Source organism: Molossus molossus, unplaced genomic scaffold (genome assembly GCF_014108415.1).
Source record: "Molossus molossus isolate mMolMol1 unplaced genomic scaffold, mMolMol1.p scaffold_m16_p_17, whole genome shotgun sequence".
Lineage (NCBI taxonomy): Eukaryota > Metazoa > Chordata > Mammalia > Chiroptera > Molossidae > Molossus > Molossus molossus.
Genome location: NW_023425352.1, coordinates 15,533,004 through 15,558,908, shown reverse-complemented (window position 1 = coordinate 15,558,908; position 25,905 = coordinate 15,533,004). Strand labels below are relative to the sequence as shown.

At 47.5% G+C, this 25,905-nt stretch overlaps 1 protein-coding gene across 1 annotated transcript in view; it reads left to right on the top strand.

Moving 5' to 3' along the window:
- The window catches only part of RBM20 (RNA binding motif protein 20), a 198,271-nt gene that overhangs the window by 144,951 nt on the left and 27,415 nt on the right, over window positions 1-25,905 (top strand). The window contains exons 4-8 of the mRNA XM_036265925.1: window positions 827-888; window positions 2,734-2,825; window positions 3,192-3,289; window positions 15,598-15,741; window positions 18,322-18,453. Coding sequence (XP_036121818.1) covers window positions 827-888; window positions 2,734-2,825; window positions 3,192-3,289; window positions 15,598-15,741; window positions 18,322-18,453 — 528 coding nt within the window. The remainder of the gene's footprint in view (window positions 1-826; window positions 889-2,733; window positions 2,826-3,191; window positions 3,290-15,597; window positions 15,742-18,321; window positions 18,454-25,905) is intronic.

The following is a 25,905-nucleotide window of genomic DNA, read 5'->3' as shown; positions in this document are numbered from 1 at the left end:
AATGCTTCAGCCCCAGCAAACAAAGGGCCATTAGAGTACAAATTTCTCTCCCAAATGTATTGATGATGTAGTGAACTATTTCAGAGCAATAACAACAGCTAACGTAGTCAACCTTTTCTGTGTCTGCAGTAGCTCTCCAAAGTTGATACTGTTACCGTTCTCACTTTACAGATGTGAAAACTGAGGCCCAGAGAGATTAAATGACTTGTCTGGGGCCCCATAGCTAGAAAGTGGCACAGTGGACATTTGGATGTGGGTCTGGCCCTCCCAGAGTCCGTGCCTCTTCAGCTCGGCTGCCTTCTGCCTCTCCCGTCTGCATTTCGTGATGAGGCCTGCTTTGTGGGAGTCCGACTCACACTGCACTGTGTCATTACCTCTGCTTGGATCCCATGCGCAAGTGCATCGTGTCACTCGGGTGGGACACGTCCTCTCGCCTCCAGGCTCTGGAGGGGGCTGGCGGGCATGAGAGGTGTTGGAGAACTTGGTCCCTCCTAAGCCTTTCTGAAGGCTTTGCAGCTCACTGTGAGGTGTGGTGGGACTAAGGATCCATGGAGAGGGGGAGAAGGAGTCAGGTTTATTCACCTGGGCTCCTGTCCAACATGGACATGGGCTGTGTAGGTAGTGCCCCATGGAGCGAGGGCTGGCCGGAGAGCAGGAGCTGGTCAGAAACCTGGAGGGAGAGGAGGAGGGGAGGAGATGCGTCTGCAGGGTTGGTCCGGCCTCCGGGTACGCTGAGCTCTCGGCCTGGCCTGGGAAGCCTGCACTTACCCCTACCTTCTTGTGGACCCAGTTCTGCCTCCGTCATGTTTCTTTCCTTCTGGCCTAGGACTGGGAGCTGCATGTGAAAGGGAAGCTACACGCTCAGAAATGCCTGGTCTTCTCTGAAAAGTAAGTGCTGCCCGGGAGAACAGGTTCATGCACGCACCCAACCAATATTCATTGAGCACCTGCTCTGTGCCATGCTTCGTTGTGGGTGCTGGGGAAACAGCAGAGAGCAACACCCCTGTCCTCACGGAGCTTACACTTAATGGGGGGATCAGATGATAAACAAAATAAACAGTGAAGTATATAGTGTCCCTAGTGGTAAATGCTAAGCAGAAAACAGTATCGGGGCAGGGGCAGGGACAGGAAGTGTGTGTGTGTGTGTGTGTGTGTGTGTGTGTGTGTGTGTGTGTGAGAAAGAGAGAGAGAGAGAGAGAGAGAGAGAGAGAGATGGAGAGATCCTTGTATTTTAAACGGGAGGGGACCATGCTGAGCACACACACCTCAGGAGAGGATGGAAGGAGCTCATGGCTGACTGGGGGACATGTACTCCTGGCAAAGGAGAAAGCAAGTTAGTTCCAAGGCCCTGGGAAGCTCAGGCAGCACCGTGTGACCAGAGCAGAGTTCCCGGTGAGAAGCTAGGAAAGTGCCAGAGTCCAGGACCTGAGCCCTTGGGCTTGTTGTAAGGACTCTTGCTTTTGCCTTGAGTGTGACTGGAGCACTGGTGGGCTGAGCAAAGGAGCGATGTGGTCTGGCTGTACTGGCTGCCGTGCTGAGAACAGATGGTGGGAGGCAAAGGCAACACCCAGACACCAGTGAGGAGAGGTCTACTGATTTGCAGAGAAGAGGGCGCCTGGCCCGGGGGTGTAGGACAGAGCATGGGGTTCAGTGTTTTGAAGTGAGCGCATTCGAAAGGCCTCCCTCTCCTACCCACAATAGCCCCAAAGGTAGAAGCAACCCGAATGTCCCCCCCAGATGAACAGGTAAACCAGATGTGGTATACACATACAATGGAATATTATTCAGCATTAAAAAGAAAAGAATTTCTGACACATGCTACAACATAGATGAAGTAAGCCAGATACCAGAGGACAAAAACTCTATAATTGCACTTACAGGAAGTGCCTAGAGGAGTCAGATTCATAGAGACAGAGCGCAGAATGGCGGTTGGCAGGCGCCGGGGGAGGGGAAACGGAGACCTGTTGTTGAACGGGGTGAGAGTTTCAGTTTTGCAAGATGAAAAGAGTTCCAGAGATGGATGGTGGTGATGGTTGTACAACGGTGTGGGTGTGCTTGATGCCACCGAATACGTACGCTTAGAAACGGTTACACGGGTCACTTTGTGTTACGTATGTTTTAACACGGTGATTTTACAAAGGTTTTCTCTGGCTTCCCATTTTTTTTATTGGGGTGAAATGCATGTAAAGTGTACAGTTCAGAGGTGTTTAGCATATTCACAGGGTTGTGCATATATCACCACTGTCTCTGGTTCCAGAACATTCTCCTCACCCCCACACTCATTAAGCACTCATTCTTCATTCCCCTTCCCTCCAACCCCTGACAATCACTAATCTGCTTTCCATCTCTGTAGATGTGCTTTTCTGGACATTTCATATACATGGAATCACATGCTATGTGGCCTTTTGTTACTGGCTTTTTCACTTAGCATAAAATGTTCAGGTTGATCCACAGTACAGCATATACCATCTTTTTATGGCTGAATAATATTCGTGTGTGTGTGTACATATCACGTTTTATATACGTATAAATAAATCTTTTGATCTGTATTTGGAGCATTTCTACCTTCTGGCTATTGTGGATAGTGCTGCTATGAACCTTCACGTACGAGTTTTTATTTGAATATCTATTTTAAACTATTTTGAGGCTGTTCCTAGGAGTGGAACTTCTGGGTCATATGGGAATTTTTTTTTAACTTACTGAGTAACGGGTTCCCGTTGTTCACCCTCCCAGCGCTGGTGTCCGGTGCATCCTTGGTTCGGCAGAGGGAACGCTGTGTGCCTCTCCCGACAGCTCGGCCGTCTACAACCCCGCTGGGAGCGAAGGTGAGTGAGGGCCTACCGGTCAGCAGCTGGAGCCAGAAACCAGCTTCCCACAGGCTCATGACGTCACATCTGTGAGAACCAAACTGCCCTGCTGTGCCCTTCTTATGCGTCTACAAAGCAAACCGATCCCAGGACTCCGAAATGCATTGCGCCTGCTGCCTGGGATCTTGGACATTTTCTGACATGTTTTAGATATAATGCTTTGCTAGTTAGCAACATGCCCAGAGGTGTAATCGTGACAGTCACTAATCAATATGCTAAGAGGGAATTTTCATTTTTCTCTTCCCACTTTTGTCCTAATAGTGACTTTTAAAGGTAAAGTAAAGAACTAGGTTTTCACCCAGTGTTATGTAATTTATCATTTAGATTATGCCTCAAATCTTGGAACATCGTATGCAGCCATTCCAGCAAGGTCATTTACTCAGTCAAATCCCACCTTTCCTTCGGCTTCCCTGGGGACAAATGTGAGTACAGAAGCATTTTCTCCATGTCTTTGTCATCCTCAAAGGTGTTTGTATCACCTGCTGTGCCCGGGTGTTAGGTGCAGAGGAGCTGGGAAGAAGCCGGTGGCTTTGCGCAGTGCAGGAAAACTGTCCCTGGACAGACGGCAAGACCTGTGTGATTCAGTCCAGCGAGGGTTGAAACACACAGACAAAAATGCTAACATACATTTCTAAAATTGAAAGCCATTATAGACTTTCTAGCATTCAGCACTGGTTTAGAAAAAAAGAAGTTTGAGTGTGTGTGTGTGTGTGTGCGTTTTAAGACATGGCTGTTTTATTGAAGTGGACCGTTTCCTGTGAGTGGGTCATTCTGAAACTTGAAGCAGTAATGTATCTAGAAGTAATGACCTTACACTAATGGTATTTGTTGGCCCCTTGGGGAAATGGCTGCTTCTGTGTAATACTTTGTTTTCAGTCCTCTCTCTCTACAACATGCTCTTGTCTCCCAAAGCTCTAAAGCTCATCTCTCCTTTTCGACCCTTTTTCCCTTTTTGTTTTCGCACCATGTGTAGCCTGGTCCCCTATCTGACGTTCTGTTTCCTGGGAACACACGGAAGTGGGTGGGAGACGCAGAACGGACCAGGAAACAAAGTGCATTTGCTGGAGTGCGCGTGTCTGTGTGTTCTGCCTGTGCCTGTATTTCTTTCAATTCAGGATGAAGCAGCTGCAGCTTCTCTCTGGTCTCATGCAACCTGTGAGCACAAGGCTCACTCCATGTGCTGCCCCCTCCGTTGTTGTCCCCGTGCCGGGCAGGTGTGCAAAACTATCAAAGGGCAAGCCAAGCAGTGCAGGTTTGGGTAGGGTGGGGGTGAGTGTGTGTGTGTGTGTGTATGGGGGGGGGGGTGATGAGGAGGTTACAGGCCTGCCGGGCTGAGATTTCTGTATGTCTGTCTGTTTGTGATGTTTAATGGGAGAAGCGTTCAGGAGAGAGCCCCTGCTGCAAGCCCGGGTTTCCCAGAGAGTCTTGTGGTTTCCCTCCCTGCATGCTCAGAGCCACACCTGGTCAGTGGCAACTTTGGTCAGTCCCAGGAGAGCAGAATGGCTAGGCTCAGTGAGCCCTGCCATTTGTCTTTGATTACATGACCTTGTGTCCCAGTGGGGTGCTGGCAGCTTCAGCACCGCCCCCCCCTCAAGCCCATTTCCCCATTCTGTGAACCATGGACGCATCTCTCCCCACAGCCTGCTCTGAGCGCCCAGCACTGGGGGGAAGGGGACTGTGACCCAAAAGGGGAAGGCCAGACTGGGAGACAGGTGGGCCAGGGTTCGGGGCGCTGGAAAGAGAGCTGGTGTTAACGAAGCCCCTTATAAGGGGGAAGGGACTGGGGAGAGGCGAGGGCAGGACAGCTCTCCTGGGTCCTGCGCCTCAGCCCCATCCCTCAGATGGACCAGTGAACCAGGGGCCCTTTCCTGTGGATGGGGAGCCCAGACGCCCAGTTCCAGTTCCAGCTCTGGGGCCCACCAGCTGTGTGGCCTCAGGCAAATCCCTGTACTTCCCTGAGGCTCTGTTTCCTTAAACAGGGACAACACTCCCCTAATAATGACTTTTGAAGGTAAAGGTCTGGGTATTCACTGGGCTTGTGTTATTGCTTGTTTTGATTAAGCCTCAAATCTTAGAACATCGTTCATGGCCATCTGAGCAGTTTCCTGATGCAGTGGTCAGACCTGGAAGGTGGGAGCGAGGCTCAGGGCAGACCAGGGATGGCCTGCCCTTGTGAGAGTCAACGAGAGTGTATGTGTGACAGTGATTTGTAAACTGTGCAGTGCACAAGGTGTGTCAGTGGCTACTGTTGAGTAACAAGTCCCTTTAACCTACGCTGGGGAAACCTGTCCTGGCTGAGGCTGGCTCTGTCTGCTCGCCGTGACTTTGGGCAAGTCTCAGTGTTCCTTGTGTTCCATCTGTCCAGTAATCTCTGGAGCCATACCTGCTCCCCTGAGAGATGTTGAAAGGCTGCCTTGACTTACGTGCAGGGCAGGCACGAGCAATCTGCTGACCCGTGATCATTCGTGAATACAATTTCCTCCAAATGCCTGGAGACGGGAGGTCATCTGGCTTGAGCCCAAGGAGAAGCAGCGCACAAGAAACATCTTGCTTTCTGCACCGGCGGCCAGCAGGAAGGACACGGGGCGCCCCAGAACATTGTAGGATGATGAGGATAACAAGAGCGGACATTCATATAGTGCTTAATGCATTCTTAGCATTTTTGTATGTATGAACTCATTTAATCCTCCAGACAGGCCTGTGCGGTGGGGGAGATCGAGGTGTTGAGACACTAAGGGCCTTGCCTTGGGTCATACAACTGCTAAATGGAAGCATCGGGATTTGAACCCAGGCAGGCAGCCTGGCTCCAGAGGCCTCACTTTTAACCAACGCTAAGTCCAGCTGCCCCTCTCTGAAGGTTTCTGAGTTCTCTTCCTTGCTGCAGTTGTCTCTTTAGTAAGCTCCCTCCGCTCCCCCAACTCCCACCCCATAAGCTGCTTAGCAGGATCTGAGGCTACATGGGGTGGGGGTGGGGTTCAGATCCTTTCCAGGCCTCAGCCAGCCATCAGCCGTGGAGCAGGGCGTGGAGGCCAGTCAGACCCAGCCGCTAACCCTTTACCACTGTGACAGTGTCTCCCAGGATGAACTCAGAAGTTTGACGGCATTTTCTATAGACCCAGTAGAGCAGTGGTTCTCAACCTATGGGTCACGACCCCTTTGGGGGTCGAACAACCCTTTCACAGGGGTTGCCTAAGACCATCGGAAAACACATATTTCCGAAGGCAATTCATAACAGTATCAAAATAACAGTTATGAAGTAGCAACGAAAATCATTTTATGGTTGGGGGTCACCACAACATGAGGAACTATATTCAAGGGTCGCGGCATTAGGAAGGTTGAGAACCACTGCAGTGGAGGGAGACAAGCAGTATGTGACTGGTTTTATCATTATGCGTTCTGAGCCTTCCCAAGGATAGCTGGGGACGAGGATGAAGCCTGCCCAGCCACGTGTCCTCGGTGGCTGGAGGGTCACATCCTTCTGTAGGCTTCCAGTCCTCGTGTTTGCCATCTCTGGCAAATGGAATCATATGAAGTGTGTCTCTCTTTAGGAAAACCTGAAGTGCAAAAATGTTGGCATTTGAAGATGGGCCGAGAAATGAAGGGCCAATGACTCCGCTATTGAGAGAGAACTTAAAGGAAGACTCCTTTAAGGAGCAGGGGCATCCCGCAGAGAAATTATTGATTTCTTTTCCTGCCTTCAGATAGTGACCTCCAAAGATAAGCAGCTACATCGGGGGTGATTACTGTGCTAGCAAAGGACACGTTGCCCAGTGAGCTCCTTGCACATAGTCGCTTGTACTATTTCTTCTGCTTACAAAATGTATGCTTTTTGTGAAAATTCAAACGGAAAAGACGTATTTATGAGCGATCGAAATGCCTCCAGTATCCCACCCCCTGACCCCCCAGAGCCCCCATGAGAACCCGTGAAAGCTTCGCCGGGCTTTCCTGTGCAGAAATGTGTCCCCGTCCTGTGCCAGGCTTTTTCTGTCCCATTCCATGGACTTAATCTTTTTCTGAAGCACATCTTGTTGCAGACCAGCCGGGGACGATGCCGCTGTAGTATCACTGTTGTATGTGTGGCAGAGAGCAGTCCCTGCTTCTAAAGCTCCCTGTTTGCAGACAGAGCACAGTGACACGGACTCTGGAAGTCAGCCCTCAAAGGTCTCTGAAGTGACACACGGTGTAAAACGATCGCAGATCCCGTCTACTACCTCCACCAAGCCCAGGCTTGGCTGCTAAACTTACACTTGCCTCCACTCTGTGGGAATACCATGTTTCTTGTTGACGGAGATGGGGAGGGGGTTGCTTGTGTCTGTCCCAGCCTCTCCCCTCCCACCCCAGGGTCCCAGGAGAGTGTGTTCACTTTCACTGAAGCTTCTGCCATTGACGGAGTGGTGACATTTTGTCTTTGGCTGACAGAGTCGTTGTAAATAGAGTAATCAGGTTTCTTGAACGGGCCTTCAGGGCCTTCTCAGGCTGTAAATAGTTTGCTTGCACCTGCCCAAGATGGACTTTGCCTGCTGGCTGTCCCCATAAAACTGCCTGGAAGATTTCACAGCCACCTTGGGGATTATTTAGCGCCGGCGCACAGATGGGCCTTCCTGGCCTGGGACGACGCAAATCGTTTTTATGGTTTTGTTCTCACCAGGACCCTGCACCCCAGGAAACGTAAAAATAAGGAAATCGAGGCACCAGGAAACATAAATGTTTGTGGAAGGGCAGAGGTTTAAGTCATAGGTTGCCCCTCAAGTTACTGGCTGTTTTCTAGAACATCTGGCTTTCTGGGTCCGTGGTTCAGAGCACCGTGATGTCCTGATTTCCACAGAACATGAAGAATAGTCACTGATGTGACAAATGGTACCCACCGCTCTGCAATCAGTCCAGCTCCGTCACTGCTCCTGTCCACAAGGTGGGGGCCCCCTTGTGCGTTTTCTTTCTTTTTTTTTTTTTTATCCTCACCCGAGGACATTTTTTCATTTTTTGTTCAGGTAGAGTGGGAGGGAGAGAGAGGAACAGAGAGAGAGAGAAACATCGATGTGAAAGGAACACATCGAGTGGCTGCCACCCGCACGACCCAACCAGGGCCAGGGACAAACTGCAACCGAGGTACGCGCCCCTAGCGGGAACCGAACCCGGGTCTCTCAGGACTGCAGGCTGACGCTCTAACCGCTGAGCCAAACCGGCCAGGGCCCCTTGAGCGTTTACAAAGAGAGCACAGCCCTGGCCGGTTTGGCTCAGCGGTTAGAGCGTCGGCCTGCGGTCCTGAGAGACCCGGGTTCGGTTCCCGCTAAGGGTGCGTACCTCGGTTGCAGTTTGTCCCAGGCCCTGGTCGGTTGTGCGGGTGGCAGCCACTCGATGTGTTCCTTTCACATCGATGTTTCTCTCTCTCTCTCTCTGTTCCTCTCTCTCCCTCCCACTCTACCTGAACAAAACAAACAAACAAAAAAACAAAGAGTGCACAGAGCCAGCAAACGGGAGACCTGGGTGGGTCTCGTTCTCTGCTTTTTTCCTTTTCTTTTCCCAAATCTTAATCACATTCTCTTGCTGCAAAAGTAGTGCAAACATAGTGTAAAAACATCAAACAGTAACAGAAATGTAAACAATAGAAAACCCAAGCCTGCAGAGAAAACTGCAGGTGGATGTCTTGTGCTCTAATTATGTGTTTCTAACAAGTACACCTGTGTATGTGTAATTACCCGAAGTACATGTTTTTGCAAAACTCCGATAACACCATATAACCCATTGAACAACTTGTTTTTTTCATGTAACATAAACTCACAGTACATATTTTAATTGATTTCTAGACATCTTTGTGCATCCACACATAAAACCTATCTTATGTATAACATTTATTGTATGCATTTACCATAATTTATCTAGTCTGCATTTGACTGATTTTTCAGTGAAACCTGAGTTGTAATCACAAACCTACCACCACCCCCTTGCCCACAGATTAGGTTCCTTAACTTTTTGTTTTTTTTTATCCTCACCCGAGGACATTTTTCCATTTTTGTGTTCAGACAGGGTGGGAGGGAGAGAGAGGAAGAGAGAGAGAGAGAGAAACATGGACGTGAAAGGGACACATCGAGTGACTGCCACCCACACGACCAACCAGGGCTGGGGACAAACTGCAACCGAGGTACGTGCCCTTAGCGGGAACCAAGGTTCCTTAACTTTTTTGATGCATCTGTGTCCACATATTCAGTGAGGGGTGTGGACCAGATGACCTCCCCCCGCCCCCCAGTTTTAAGATTCTGTGACTCTAAAGTTTACACATTGAACCACCCCAAGACCGGTAGGCAAGTCTGGCACCAGGAAAAGTAGATTTACTCTAAGTCAAAATTAATAGGCTTTATAAAATATCTGAAAGTGTCAGTAAGACATCTGTGAGTATCCTCCAAGAGCCATATGATGGAAGCCACGCCCATTCGCTGTCTGTACAATATGTTCAAAGTCAACATCATGATGAATAAATATTTGCCCCGTGTCTTCCCTCACATGTCTTTAGCACAAAACCAACAGAGGCCCACAGATCAGATGCTGGGTGAAATTAGGTCATGGCCAAAGATCAGGCTAGAGCACAGAAATTGGTCATTGAAGCTCACACTTGTATTTGTAGCTCTAGCAAGCACTTGGGGCGAGTTCTCTCACCCCACAGGCCTCTTGCCCTAAGCCACATTTTTATTGCGACTCTGTGAGTTATTTGAACTGGGCCTGTTCTCTGAACTCGTTTGCGAAGCCTGTTCCCACCTGCATCAGAGGGCATCGAAAGGGCGCTCAGTCTTCCTACACACGTCTATTTGCTCCTTTCATATTTCCACTGATCTGTAAAGAAGTTGTGGGGGAGTTAGAGGTCTGAGACCCAGCCACAGGAACCATTAGAAGCAGCATCTGGTTTTAAGTGAGTTGCCCCAGCATGTGAAAATGGACAACCCAGGTCTCTGGTCACATGGGAGGGCAGGCCAGGTCATTGCTGGCCTGCTGGCCTACTGAAGCATTCCCCCAGGCTGGGAAAGGGTGACTGTCCCTTTAGATTAGTAATTAGGGCTTTGGTGACAACCCTCGACAGCCCTTAGCTCTCTTAGAGATTTGACCTGGATTGGAAAGTTTCAAATGCACCTGTCACATAGGCACCTCCCGGAAGCTCAGTAGGCAGAGCAGCAGGTGGGAGGTTAATGGGGCCCATCAACACCTCACACCAAAAATTCAAGTTGGGGAGGTCTTATGAGTCTCTCTAAACCCATCTACTCCTGCTCCAGAGCACAGCTTTTAAAATGTAGTTTTGGTAACTTTTAATTTTAATGTAATTCAGAATTATAGAAAAGTTACAAGAAAGGTTTAAGGATCATCTAGATTCATTGTTCCTTTTCACTTGGACCACTTAGCATTCTCTCTACGTGTCTTCTGTCTCTCTGTGTGTCTCTATCGTCAATCTGTTCATCTCTGTCTGTCTATCTGTCCATCCATCCATTCATCTGTCTGTCCCTTCATCTCTGTCTATTCATCTGCTCTTCCATCTGTCCATTTATTCATCTCTGTTTATCTTTCATCCATTTATGCAATCACCTATGCCTGTTTTTCTTGAACCCCTGGAGACATTACATCTGTTCACTCCTAACTACACCAGTAAGAATTTCCTCAGAGCCCTGGCCGGTTCCACTCGATGTGTCCCTTTCATATAGATGTTTCTCTCTCTCTCCCCACCTCCCTTTCTCCCCCTCCCACTCTATCTGAACAAAAAATGGAAAAATGTCCTCCGTTGAGGATTAAAAAAAAAAAAAAAAGTTTCCTAAGAACACAGACTTTCTCATTTAATCACAGTACAGTTACCCCCACACACACACCCCGCAGTCTAGAATCACCATAGCACATCCTTTAACTGTTGGAGGAAAGGAGACAAGTATTTACTTATCGGAACCTGCTGGACACCAGGCAGTGCACCAAGGAAGGCACTTTACACTGGGGCACTTTCATCTTCTAAACAGTCATGTGGAATCAGTTTTTATTTTCCCTGTGTGATACACGGGCAACCCCAGGCTTGGAGAAATTCAGTCACTTGCCCAAAGTTGGCCAGTGGGGAGTGGATTCAGATCCAGGTCCATCTGACACTTCCATGGCCCTGGCACTGGTGCCCGGAGACTCTGAGGCACACATTCGATGTGTGTCTGTCCTTGAAGAGGTCCCAGCCCTGGGTCTCCTTAGTTCACCTCAGTGTACCATGTCAACTACCGTAGGCACTGTGGCCTCAGGGTCATTCAGGGAACTGCCGAACTGGTCGGCGGGGTGCTCACTGCTCGGAGCTTATCTTCAGCCCTGAAGATGAGACCACCACCCACACAGACAGGCGTGTCTGGAAGATGGACGTGCTGGTGACTGTATTTACGCTGAAACAGATGATCATGCAGAGAGGGAGGACAGACATCACACCCACTGGGACAGACAGTGGGAAACACACAGGTTTCCTGTTGAATACCCAACACAGTTGGGGAACGTTCTCATTATCCTGGATAAGGCTTTGGCTTGGCAAGGCGTCTGGGAGGAGCGGGATTTCAGAACTCAGAGCCACGTAAGCATGGACTTTTTACTTCTGGAAAAGACTTTAAGTGTATAGGCCATCCTCCCCCTGCTCATTCCAGACACTGGGAAACCAAGGCCCAGGAAGGAAAACTAGTTTTCCCTGTCACGTACCTAATCAATGGCCGAGCTGGGACTCAAACCCAGGTCCTCTGTCTTCCGGGATTAGGTTCTTTCCACCACATCAGGAAGTCCGAGCTTTTTCCAGCCAAACCCCCTTTTAATTACTTACTCCCACTTCAAGCAGCCGCTATCCTGCCTTCCATGTTTGGAAAAAGACTGTATCTGCCAAAGTACTTACATTAGTGAGTAATCATCTAGTTACTCATTTTTATTAATCAAAATCACAGGCACGCCAATCAGACTGTGTAATCAGCCTACGATCTACCCAGGGTATGATACTGACAGAGTCAAGAAACTGAAAGTATGATCTCAACTCAGGTTTTTTAAATGTGAAAAATAATGGCCCTCCCTTGAGATGGTATTACCTAAGGACCCGTAAAGACTTATTAGAGAACCCAGGCTGGGAATTAGTGTACAGCATCGTGCTGTCTGCTCAAGGGCACTCAAGGTCGTCTGTGTCCCCAGTGAACAAATTGTACTCTAGATGTACCACCCAAAGATGGCATCCTTCCTTCCTCCCTAACTTTCTCTCCTCATTCAGATCTGCCATCGGGCATATGGTAAATAATATCCATGCTTATACAGTGGCTTCAAGAATAGATTTAAGTATGCATGACCAATGAACATAGACAACAAAGCTGGGGATGGGGTGGGGGGAAAGGGGAGGAGGGTGCCAATGGGGGGGGGGGGAATGAGAAACATCTGTAACAAAAACAAATTAATAAATAAAAAATTTAAAAAAAAAGAATGACAGATATGTGTTAAACACTTAATTTTAATTAAAAACATATAAATGAAAAAAAAGAATAGATTGAAGTGATTTTTAAAAAATATTTTTCTTTATTGATTTTAGAGAGAGAAGAAGGGAGAGAGAGATAGAAACATTAATAAGAGAGAACATCAATCAGCTGCCCCTGGCATGCACCCACTGGGCATCCGCCCGAAACCTGGGCATGTGCCCTGACCCAGAATTGAACTGTATACCTCTTGGTGCGTGGGTCAACTCTCAACCACTGAGCCACTTCAGCCAGGCTAAGTGATTTCATACATATACCTCTATAGTTTTTACAAATCAAATATTATTTTGAACCTAATCAGGTTTTACAAAGAGATGTTTTAGCTTGACGACAGAAAAGAATGCAGACTGAACTGTCCTAGATCAAATATTTGCAAAAGAATATACAGGTATACCTTAGAGATTCCACGAGTCTGATTCCAGACCACCACAACAAAGCGACTATCGGAACAAAGCGAGTCACACACGTTTCTGTTTCCTCGTGCATATGTTTACTGTACACTGTAGTCTGTGGAGTGTGCAATAATAGCATTTTGTCTAAAAAAAGTGCATACCTTAATCTAAAAATACGTCATTGCTAAAAAATGCTAGCAACTATTATCTGAACCTTCAGAGGGTCGTAGTCTTTTTGCTGGTGGAGGGTCTTGCCTTCATTTGTAAAAACCCAGTACCTGCGGAGCGCAATAAAACAAGGTATGCTTGTAACCCATAAAAAATTGTTTTCTAATTGGATGGGGTTTTTCACATGCCCTGAAGCCAGATATAATACAAAGCAAACCCTTAATACAGATTCTCAAGATTTTCAAGCCTCAGGGTTTCAGTTCACGGCTGACTTAGAAAATGATAAACTGAAACGCACTGGTTAAACGGAAGAAGCTGCTCTTGGGCACGGCAGGTACCTGGCCTCCACCCTGAGGGGTCAGTATCTTGTCTACTGAGAACCCCTTTGCAGTTTACCAGTTGGGAAGCTCCGAATGAACATAATTAACTAGAAGAATACTAAAGATCTCGTGATTACCTTAAATGACAATAAAAGACACAGTAAAATCCAAATTCTATTTCTGACTTAAAATCTTGGGAGAGAAAAGGTGCTCATGGAATGCGTTTAAAATTTTGGGTGAAAACCTTGAGACCCGTTTCTTTTAGGGCCTCTCTAACGAGGTCTGGAGCATGAATTCATCTCATTATGCGGTGACTGGCAGCTGTGAGGGTGTTTGTTCTCCGAGGCCTGTTCCACCCCGCAGCCGCTTTTGTTGCACTTCTGCTTGAATAGTTGCTTTTTCAGCCTAGAGGACAATGAGAAAGTCTCTGGCCCTTGTGCTCAGTCACTAGGCAACTGGAGAGGGGATGGGCCCAGCACCGCCTTGCCCGTCTGCTCTGCTGTCCAAGCACACAGGAGCCCAGGCCAACCACAGCAAAGTCACCCGGGACAGAAACGTGCCCTCCTGTTGATAAGCTCAGAGGACCAGCCACTGGCCGTGCCTGAGAGCTCGGCTGGGCCTATGTCTATGTGAACCACTCTCTCTAATGAGAGGCACAGATCCTGCCTCTTAACTGTCCTTCCTGTCATCCCTGGAGCACCGTGGGAGCCAACTGGGCCACACACTGAGTCCTGTTCCCCTTTGGGAAAGTGTTTGACCTCTGGACATCACTTGGGTTTCTTCGGTTCGGGGCTGAACCATAAAAGGAAATTCTTATAGGCTGTAATAGTCCTCAGCCCAGATGGGACACGAGGGCTTTTCGTGGTAGAATGACTCGAGTATTAGCCCTTGTTATAGGGCCTCAGACCTTCCCACTGTGTTACCTTAGCAAGCCAGCCCCCACATTAATGGAATGAGATGTCGAAGTTCACTTTATCATAGAAAATGGCAATTACGCAAACATAGGCTATGCTGGTAGGATGTGTTTTGAATTTGGAAAATCACATCCTTCTCGCCCGTGTTGGGTTGGCTTATGGTTATTCATTCTCGAACTTCCTGGAGTCTCAGGCTAAGGTTTGCACAGACCGAACGGGCACACTCCCTCCCTCGGGAGCTTTGATGAGTGCCAGGTCTTGGCTTCCAAACTGGGTTCCTTCGAGGTGACTTTGGGACTGCCAGCTAGAGTGTGGCAGCAGGACGCTGACCCCAAAGTTCATCTAGGGCAGCTTCTTATGGGTCACACATGCTGGGCTGCTGAGCAAGCTTTGGTTTGAGGAAAGGGTTCCAAACGCTTTGGAAGCCACTTCCCTAAATCGTTGCTGCTGTGAGTGGCTGTGTCTGTGCACCAGGGTCCCCCAGATCCTCTCTCTGCTCCTTTTCTTTATTGGAATGTTGAAAAATTAGAAGTCAGACAATGTGAGGTGTATAAAAGGTTAAACATCTCTTCCCTTCCTTCCTTCCTGTGCTGCCGTTTGAAGATAAGCAGTGTGGACGCGTGGACATGAATCTTCCCGTGCCTTTCACTTCTCTGCTGATAGCCTTTAACATTTTGTTCATTGGGGAAAATTTCAGACAAAACAGTCAACACTAGTATAAGTAACCCGGTGCCCACCCTCCACCCCCACCGCCGCTCCAATAATTATCAAATTTTTACAGCACTTGCTTCATCTGTCTCTTTCTCATACATTTTTTATGTTTTGTTTTGTTTTGTTTTACAAAAACGGCATGCTACTTGCCAACCTGTTCTTCTGCTTCATTTATCTCGAACATTCTTTCTGTCAGCTCATCTACCTCCTTTTGATGGCTTTGCCGTTTTCCGTTGTATGCTTGAACCTCCCTTTGCTCAGCCAGTCCCCTAGTTTGGACATCCAGGCTGTTTGCAAACTCCTTTATCACCTTATAAATGACCGTGACAAATGTCCATGTACATAAGTATTTACATGTTGATGCATTTATTTCTGCAGGATAGATTTCCAGCAGTGAGACGGCAGGATCGTGGGCTATGTATATTTTAAATTTCATAGCTACTGCTCAAGTATATTCTCAGATTGTAGATAACCTCCCACCAGAACATATGCCCATTTCCTCAAAGCCCTAGACGTGATTGTTCACTAAAAATACTGTGAATCTCTTGTGTAAAGAGATGGCATAAAATCAATATTTCCTGTGTTTGTAAATGAATTCTTGTCTACGTTAACTTTGTAAATTATAGTTTTGCCATCGGTACTTGGGGGAAGAGAGCCCTTGGGCACCAGGGGAGTCGAGGGCAAGAGGGACTGTGTTTTGAAGACCAGCCACTGCTCTTTGTCTCTATCAGTTCGTGCAGAGGAAAGCAGGCACTGGCCGCGTGGTGCACATCTGCAACCTCCCCGAAGGAAGCTGTACGGAGAATGACGTCATTAACTTGGGGCTGCCCTTTGGAAAGGTCACCAATTACATCCTCATGAAGTCTACTAATCAGGTAGGTCTGGGCACTTACACACTGATATGCACCCGATAGATCACAAATTGGTGGAAACCTATCCAGTACAGAATATATATGTATAAGTTTTTTTAGTAAAAGAAGCTGTTCTTTTTTTATTTTTTTTCTTTGTTGATTTTAGAGAGAGAGGAAGGGAGAGGGGAGAGAGATAAAAACATTGATGAGAGAGAACATCAATTGTCCACCTCCTACAGGCCCCCCACTGGGGATTGGGCCCACAACCTGGTCTTGTGCCCTGGCCAGGATTCAAACTGGCGACCTTTTGGTGCATGGGTCAGTGCTCAACCACTGAGCCACACTGGCCGGGCAAAGAAGCTGTTGTTAACATAAAGAGGTATGACACAGCTGGACTCCTACAGAGGTTTTTGTCGATGGTGGTGTCTTGTTTCCCTTGTCTCACCTCACCCTTTGTGTGATGGTTATAGACCTTTGTGAGTTGCCTGGAGGTGAGAGGTGCTTTGGAAGGAGGTGCTCATTAACACAGAAAACTAGAAATCCACGGGCTTGAGTCTTCTTTTTGTTGCCAATCCCCAAGCTAATGCTACAGTCTTACCTTCTAAGCTTCATGTTGCTGAGGCCTGGATTTGGAGCACACAGCAACTGACTGGGAACAGGTATTTTCACTGATCCTTGGTGTTAGCATCAGAGGCCCTTGGGTCACACAGCAGGAGAATAGGTGGGAATTGAGGGATGCCTGGTAAGTCTAAGGAAGTAAAAACACTTAACCCGTGGGGATTGACTGAGTCTTTGGGAGTTAACATGTTTGTCTTCATTTCTAAAGTCAAAGGAGGAGTTTATAGAGAATGGCCAGAAATAAGAATATTTTGTATTTGGTTGTTAATAAATATTTTTATTTTATGAATCAGAGGAATAGGAATTGGAGAAATTCTTCTCTCTCTTTTTAAAATATATTTTTATTGATTTTTTTAGATAGAGAGGAGGTAGAAGGGGAGAGAGAGAAACATGGATGACAGAGAAACATTGATCAGCTGCCTCCTGCATGCCCCCACGCTGGGCATCGAGCCCACAGTCCGGGCATGTGCCCTGACTGGAATCAAACTGGAACCTCTCAGTCCTTGGGATGATGCTTAATCCACGGAGCCACACTGGCCGGGCGAGAAATTCTTTTCTTAACTAAAACATGCACTTTGGAGGCTCAAAGCCACATCCGATCACCAGTGGTCTTCCATCTGCCTGGGCTTACATTGCTCACTCTGTCTCTTTGTTCCTACTTCTCAAAATTCTATTTGGGGCAAATGTCCAAAATTCAGCTTGCAACATTCGTGCAGTAAAAGTCACTGAATTAATATTATTCACATTTGACAGGTGAAAGCCAGAGGTGCTAAAATGTTTTCATGAACAAAGAGGCATTTAGGGAGCTGGGCGGCAGAATTTGAATAAAACTCTAAATAATCTTGACTTCTAGTGTCCCACACTTCTACCATAGACTGTGACTGCATGGCAAAAAGCATATCTGAAACTCAAAAACAAAGGTGAGGGATGGGGGAGGAGTTTGTTCAAGGTGATGGGAGAGCAGATGCTCAGAGTGAGGGCCCCCTAGTCACAGACCACTTCCTTCTCAGCACCGAGGGGCCGAATCAGTACAAACCCAACAAAACTAAGAAACAATAACGATGATGAACCCACCACAACAGCTACTGGGGTAAACTGACAGGTCAGTCAAAACAGTCTAGTTAGAAAGTCTCTGTAGATAAAGATGGAATGGAATAGAGCATTTCTTTGTAAGTTTTTATTTTTTTTATCAGTAAAGAAGGAAACTGCTATGGAAATATAACAGGGTTTTCATCTCTCTTGAACTCATAAAGACGTGACCTTCCTTCAAGCTTAGGGAGCCCCTGAGATTTTTGGTATATTTCTTTTTTTTTTGCAAAGAAAGCGAGAGCTCCAATACCCAGCTTGTGCCTCTGTCTTCTGCTGTTGCCACAACCAAAGAGCAAATTTTGCAGGGATTGGCCCAAGGTCACTTGTGCAACAAACTCACTCTCCCCTGTTCCACTCCTTCCCCTGGGAAACTGCTGGTTAATGGACCCTCCCACCCCAGAGGGGCTCCTGTGGCATGACGTAGCCCAGGATGGACATACATAATTAAGAATAATGTTTGGTAACCATTGGGATCAGGAGAGGGGCCATCTTATAATGAGCTCTTTTGGTGAAGTTAATAAATAGGTCTCTTTGAACAGATGGGATCAAAGAGAGCTCTTCCTCATACTGGTTTTTTTCTTCTTCTTTTTATTGAGGTATGAAATGCATACTCTAAAGTGCACTAGTCTTAAGTGCACAACTCCATTAATTTTTTACATGTGTACACCCGTGTAATTATCACCCAGGTCAAGATATGGAACATTTCCAGAACCCCAGAAGGTTTCCTCATGCCCCTTGCCAGTCAGTACCCCACCCCAGAGGGGCGCTGAACTTCTATCAGCACTGATTGATTTTGCGTATTCTTCAACTTCATATCCTTGGAATCGTACCTTGTCCTGGATTTTGATTGCGACCACTCATGTCAAGTTCAATGTATGTCCTGCCACTCTTTCCTAGGCCTTTTTAGAGATGGCTTACACAGAAGCTGCTCAGGCCATGGTCCAGTATTACCAAGAGAAGTCTGCTATGATCAATGGTGAGAAGTTGCTCATTCGGATGTCTAAGAGATACAAGGAATTGCAGTTGAAGGTAAAGCATTCTCTTGTTCATTTAGTCATTCAACAAGCATCAGCTGAGCGCCTCCTCCTTGTCAGGCACTGTGCTAAGGAGAGGAGAGACGCAAAAATTACCCACTGCCTTTGAGGACATCACACGGGAAGGCAAACCATTATAACATGGCGAGAAATGTGCTCATTGATAAAAGTACAAAATGCAAAGGGATGCTTGAGGGACCCACAGGGGATTTACGGGGAAGTCTTGAAGGATAAAGTGAACATTGAAAGGTGCTTGCTTTTCAGGGCTGGAAATTCCGGGCATAAACCCTGAATATAAATAACCTCCTTCTCTACTCATGCAGGGCTTCAGTGACTTTCTGCCTCTGTCACTCTCCTTGATCTCTTATTCTCTCCTCTGTCCTCTCTTTTGATGTCTTCAGCCTCGTGGAAATCCTTCTAAGCAGCACATGACTGAATTGGCCACTGTCAGAATTCAGGGATGAATTCAGATCATTTCAAATGGGGCTTTTGTGTTTAGCTTGTTCTACATTTCTCTTTTCTTTCTTTCTTTCTATTGTGAAGTACAACATACAGAAAAGTGACTATGCATTGCACAGTTTAAAAAGCACTACTGGGTGAAATCTCATAAGTCCCATGAAACCACCACCAAAGTCAAGAAACAGGACATTGAAAGCACCCAGAAGCCCCTCTGAGTCCCTCCTCATGTCAATGCTTCCCTCTCCACTCTAGGACTTTGAGGACTATCATTCCCTGCCTCTAACTTACAGTTCTATCACCTCTGTCTGCCCTCCTACAGTGCAGTTTAGTTTTGTCTATTTTTGAACTTTATGTGAATGGAATCATATTGTCTGTGTTCTTTCATGTCTTAGTTTTTTCATTCAACATTATGCCATTCATGTTGGGTCTGTCTATTTATTTTCACTGTTATATAAATTTATATTGTATGGCTATAAATTTATGTATCCATTCCTCTGTTGATGGACATTTTGGATCGTTTCCAGTTTTAGGCTATTAGGGACAATGCTACTATGCACATTCTCAAACATAATCCTGTCCACACGTACACCAGTGTATATCTCGGGGTATGTACATAACTGGGAGTGGATTGCTGAATCACAGGCATACATACCCTCAAATTCACTAGATAACAGCAAGCTCTTTTCAGAATGAGTTATCCCAGATCTACACTCCTACTGGTAGAGCCTGAGACTTTCCAATGGTCCCCATTCTTGTAACATTTTGCCTTGTCTGGCTTTTTAGTTTTTGCCTGACTGGGGAGAGCGTAATGGTTTATCGTGGTTTTATTGTTATTTTCCTGATTACTGATTGAGATGGAGCACTTTTTGATATGCTTCTTGGCTATCCCAGTTGGAGCTTCCCTGGTGGAGAGTTTCTTTTCAAGGACACTTTAGATGTCTTCTTAATGGTCTGCAGGAGTTCACTAAACTAGAGCACTTAATCCATTAGGGCTTATTATAATTAATGCTAGATTCATGTTTAAATCTGCCTTCTCATTTGTGCTTTCTACAGTCCCCTGCAATAGGGATTTTCCAGGGCCTGTCAGCTCATTCCACATGTACTTGGGTCCATTTTGTTTGAGACCCACAGCCCTCCATCTGCCTTTAAGGTCGAAGTCAGAGGACAGAGGCCAAGTGGCTGTTTCTGGCTAGGACTCGCATTCTGACAAGTCTGCATATGGAGCTCGGATATATGTCAACCGGTTGCCAAAGCCCTGATTCTGCTTTGCTTGCAGTCTTGCTTCTGAAGTTCCTTTGGCGACAGTTGTGGCAGAACCTGGCATTTTTTTTCTGACTAATGAAAGCATGGGGCTTTTCTCAGACAAGTGAAAATCCCACCCCATTCTCCACCCAGCCAGAGTTCCTATTCTCCTGCATTCTCCCCGGGGGCTAAAGTTGAATTTCTGTACTTAATTCCCAGTGCAGCTTTGGTCTCCAAATGAAATGTCGCTGTACGTTCTAATTAAGATTAATAGCGGTACTCAGCTCCTTAAGGTACTCAGACACTGCGGTACCTCACCAAGGGAGACAGTTTGGGGTGGGGCAAAAACCATGGGTTAAAGAGCTCGTATGGTCCAGACTTGTGTTTAGCAAATATTGTGCCCACTGTGGGCAGGGACTGGGCAGCACCATGGTAGCGAGCTTATGGAGGATCTCACAGTCTGGTGAGAAGAACAGGAAAACACAGAGCTACCCACAGTCACGTGAGCTCGGCTACATTGGAGGGCGGTGGTGCCAACCTGGGCTCTACCCCTTCCTGTTTTAATGAGTTTGGACAAGTTGCTTCACCTCTGTGAGCCTCCGTTTCCAAATCAGTCAAGGACTATACCCTGAGTTCTTTGGTTATAAGCAGTTTTTCATACCTCATCTCTTTGAGTCTCACAATCCCTCTCTCCTGCAAGGTGTGTAGGGTGGCTAATAACAGTAATTATAACAGTACAACAATAATAACGAGCACATGTACCTTTGATTGAGTCCCGGTACTCTGGGTCAAGCAATGTGCCTTGCAGTCTACGTCAATACATTATCTCCTGTCATTCTGACATCAGTTTTGTCAAACAGGTGTTACTACCTTGGTTTTACATATGAGGGAACTGAGGCTCGTAGAAATTTGGGAGCTTGACCAAGATCTTAGTTACTGGAAGAGCCATGATTACACCCTAGGGCTGTTTTGGGTTTGCACTGTGTTTGCATCTCTGCACTGTTATTACCATCTCCATTGTCCACAGGAAGAACCAGAGAGAGATCAGGTAATTTGCTATAGTCACCCAGCCAGTTAGCTGCAGAGGTAGGGTTCTAGTAGGGCTTCTCAAACTTTAACACTGAGCTTGTTAAAACTTCTATTCAGCTCTCTATCTCCCTCTCTCTCCCTCCGTCCTCCTCTATCTGAAGATAAATAGAAAAATGTCCTCTGGTGAGGATTAAAAGAATAAAATAAAATAATAAAATAAAATTTCTATTCAGGGCAGGTCTGGGAGTCTGCATTTCCGACAAGCTCCCAGGAGATGCTGACGCAGCTGGACCTCAGAGTACACTCAGCAGCAAGGATCTAGAACATACTGTGGCTGACCTTTCATTGGGGTGTTCTGCTCCCCAAGCTGTCACACTGCCTCTATGTGAAACATCTCAAAGCATGTTTCAACTACAGAGCAATGCATGCGTTATGGTCCCCAACATGACATCAGCTAGGACCTTTCTCTGCAAGGGACAGAAATTTATGTCAATTAAGCATATTGACTAAAGTAAAACGGAAAAAAAGTGTGTGTGTGTGGGGGGGGGGATTTATTGGCTCATGTAAATGAAAAGTCCAGGAGTATCCCTGGCTGCAGGTATGGCTGGAGTCAGGGCTCAAGTGATAGCGTGAGGACTTGGCTTCTCTCCACTCTGCTTGCTGCTCACTTGGCTTTGTGTTGGGGGGTCTTCCTGAGATGGCCCTGGCAGCCCTGGGCTCTCTCCTCTAGGTGGCGTGATGGCTTCATTGACTTCAGCAGCTCTGGCTTCTCATCCTCCCATTTCCTTCAACAAGAGCGAGCCAGTGTTTTCCCCAGTAGCTCCCACAGAAGTCCTGAGAGTCACTCTGATCACCAGGCTGGCTTAGGACACGTGTCCTTCCCTGAACCAATCTCTATGGCCAGGGGGCAGCTGTGCCGTGATTGGCAACGTCTTTGTCGCCTGCTGCATTCTTGGAGCAGGGGTAGAGAAAGGGGAATGGCTGCTGGGGAGGTAGACAGCAAAACACGACATTCATACATGTGTCTGGGCCAAAGGAGCCACCACATGGGGTCCCACCACCGCTTGCAGAGGTGGAGGAAAATTTTGATTGGTTTTTCTCCTCTAGCCTTACCTTTTGCTCACCAGACAAAGTAGAGGGGGAGAAAAAAGAGATCTTAAGGTACTTTTCATCTCCTGACAAATATCTTCTCCTGCCATAAGCTTATCTCCCTATACACTTTTCGTGGTGAGGTTCTATTCCTTAGGGCCTTTGGGGCAGAACCTGTCACATAACAGGTGTCCAACCAGTACATGGAATGAATGAGAAAAAGAACATCTTTTTTTTTTTTTTTTTTTAATCCTCACCCGAGGATATTTTTCTATTTTTTGTTCAGACAGAGCAGGAGGGAGAGAAAGGAAGAGAGAGAGAGAGAAACATCGATGTGAAAGGGACACATTGAGCAGCTGCCACCTGCACGACCCAACCAGGGCCAGGGACAAACTGCACCCGAGGTACGCGCCCTTAGTGGGAACCAAACCCAGGTCTCTCTGGACCGCAGGCTGACGCTCCAACTGCTAAGCCAAACCGGCCAGGGCAGAAAAAGAACATCTTTAGGAACAACAAAAAGTGAGTGTTTTTTCCTATAGACCTGGACAAGAAAGTCGAATTGTTTTCTGATTTGATCTATAGAGTCTTCTGCAGAATCATAGCATCTTATGTGCAGAAGGGAACTTAGAGTAATTTAAACCAGTGTCTTCCAGTCACTGCATCAGAGAATCATCAGGGCAGTTTTAAGGTCCTCTCGCCCAGAGGTCCCCCTGCAGTAGGCCTGAGATTGAGGCTCTTAGGCTTGGGGGCAGAGGGCCTGGTTTCAGAGCCACTGAAACCAGGCTTTTCCAGCCTCCTGGCCACAGAGAGGGTCCCTGGCCCTGGGCAGCAGTCTTGTGAATGGTCTGTGATGCTCTCAGGAAGATGAAATCAGCAAATGATGACTGAGGTTCTTCTCCATGGAAGACGTAGTGGCTGAGAGCTACGATGAATATGAGACATGGTCCTCACATGGGGCGAGTTTGTTATCTAACTGGAGAGACAGGCTATTCTTGTGCAAAATCATACAAGATTTAAACCTGAGTGCATAAGTATAGAAACTTCTAGAAGTGTAGTGGCAAAAGGCAGTGTGACTCGGTTGTGTAAAGAAGGGAGAGATTACTGAGTAATCTTGAAGGATGAGACAAACTACCCAAACAGAGAGAGGGGTCCAGGTGCACGGAATCAGATGGGAAGAGATGCAGAGCCTGGAAAACACAGTTATGTTGAAAACACCCCGGGCTTCTGCGGCAGTGCGGCTCCGATGAGCTCAGGGCTCGTCGGGAAGGTTTCAGCATCTTCCCAGGACTCTTGAGGCTTGTAAAACAGCAGTGCAGGGGTCAGAAGGCATGAAACCCTCTAGCAGCTCCTATTATGTTGGCCCAGCATCGTATGGCCTTTTCAGCGTGACCTGCCATGTCCTTCCCGGTGGTGCCAGATGGGCCTCTTGTCCCATCTTTATAGATGGAGAAAGTGAGTCTCCCTCAGCCAGCAAGTCTTGATCCCAGATGACCCAGCCAGCTGGAGGCAGAGCTGGGCCGCTCTTCCTGGGCTGAGCTGCTCCAGCCGTGGTGCCTCCCTCTGAGTGTGCCAGCCCTTACCCAGGACCGCGTAGGGCAGCATCTCACCCTTGTCTTAAAGGCAGCAAGCCGTGTTGACCGTGAGCACTGTGGACGGTCCCCTGTGGGGTTGCTGAGCCACATTGGTGTCATCACAGAGTAGATAAAAGGTACTATGCCCTGGCCGGTTTGGCTCAGCGGTTAGAGCGTCGGCCTGCAGTCCAGAGAGACCCGGGTTCAGTTCCCGCTAAGGGCATGTACCTCGGTTGCAGTTTGTCCCCGGCCCTGGTTGGATCGCGTGGAAGGCAGCCACTCGATGTGTCCCTTTCACGTCCATGTGTGTGTCTCTCCCTCCCTCCCACTCTATCTGAACAAAAAATGGAAAAATATCCTCGGGTGAGGATTAAAAAAAAAAAAAAAAGGTACCATGGATGGAAAAGATACTGTTTGCTTCAACGTTCTCTGTGGGGATGCGGGGAAGTGAGAGTATGGAGGAAACAAGATGGGTCGTAAGAGTTGACGGTGGAAATGGATTCGTGGGGGCTTCAGTGTACTGTTCTCTCTACCTCCGTGCTATTTGACGTGTTCTGCAATAAAATGCTGCTCAGAACATCATCGCAGACCCACTTTGTTCTCTGCCATTTGCACTTGTCCACAGTGATTGCAGCTTCATTTTCTTGCCCCGTTCACACCTTTGCCTCCGGGAGGATGCGGCCAGGCCTAAAGAGGACAGTTGAGAGGATTTCCTTAGGGCTGTGATTTTTGTCACTTGAAAGTCTTTGACCGGCCCTGGCTGGTTTGGCTTAGCGTTAAAGCGTCAGCCCATGGACCAGAGAGTCCCAGGTTTGATTCCCCCTAAAGGCACGTACCTTGGTTTCAGTTTGTCCCCGCCCCCGGTCGTGGGGTGGCAGCCAGTCGATGTGTCTCTCTCACATCAGTGTTTCTCTCTCTCTCTTTTATCTATTATTTTATCCTCATCCGAGGACATTTTGTTGTTGTTGTTGTTCAGGTAGAGTGGGAGGGAGAGAGAGGAATAGAGAGAGAGAGAAACATCGACGTGAAAGGGACACATCGAGTGGCTGCCACCTACATGACCAACCAGGGCCGGGGACAAACTGCAACCGAGGCACATGCCCCTAGCGGGAACCGAACCCAGGTCTCTCTGGACCACAGGCTGATGCTCCAACCGCTGAGCCAAACCAGCCAGGGTGACTTTTTTTTTTTTTTTATCCTCACCCGAGGACATTTTTCCATTTTTTGTTCAGGTAGAGTGGGAGGGAGAGAGAGGAACAGAGAGAGAGAGCGAAACATCGATGCGAAAGGAACACATCGAGTGGCTGCCACCCGCACGACCGACCAGGGCCGGGGACAAACTGCAACCGAGGTACGCGCCCTTAGCGGGAACCGAACCCGGGTCTCTCAGGACCGCAGGCCGACGCTTTAACCGCTGAGCCAAACCGGCCAGGGCGCGACATTTTTTTTTAATGTATTTTGTTCAGATAGAGTGGGAGAGAGAGAGAGAAACATCAACGTGAAAGGGACACATTGAGTGGTTGCCACCCACACGACCCAACCAGGGCCAGGGACAAACTGCAACCGAGGTATGTTCCCTTAGCGGGAACCGAACCGGGCCTCTCTGGACCGCAGGCTGATGCTCTAACTTCTGAGCCAAACTAGCTAGGGCTCTCTCTCTCTCTCTCACTTTCTCCCTCTCTCCCTTCCGCTCTATCTGAAGATAAATGCAAAAATGTCCTCAGGTGAGGATAAAAAAATATAAAAGAAAAGAATAAAATAAAAAAGAAAGTCTTTGACTGCTTCTGTCCAGATGGCAGCTGGTGAGGTGTTAGGGCTAAGAGAATGCCAACAGTTTGGAATTGTCACTTAAAACAGAGAAACTGACCTCTGCTCCTCAGAGGGTGGTCACGATGCCAGTGACCACCAGCCCTGGCGTATGATCTCTGCATATTGTCTTGTTCTTTCTCTGCAGGCCCATCCCTCCATCTCTCCAACCGTTCATCTTGGAGCAGGTGTTATGGGCACCGGGTCCACGCGAGGCTCTGTGCCGGTGCGAGCTTTGTAGAGACCAACAC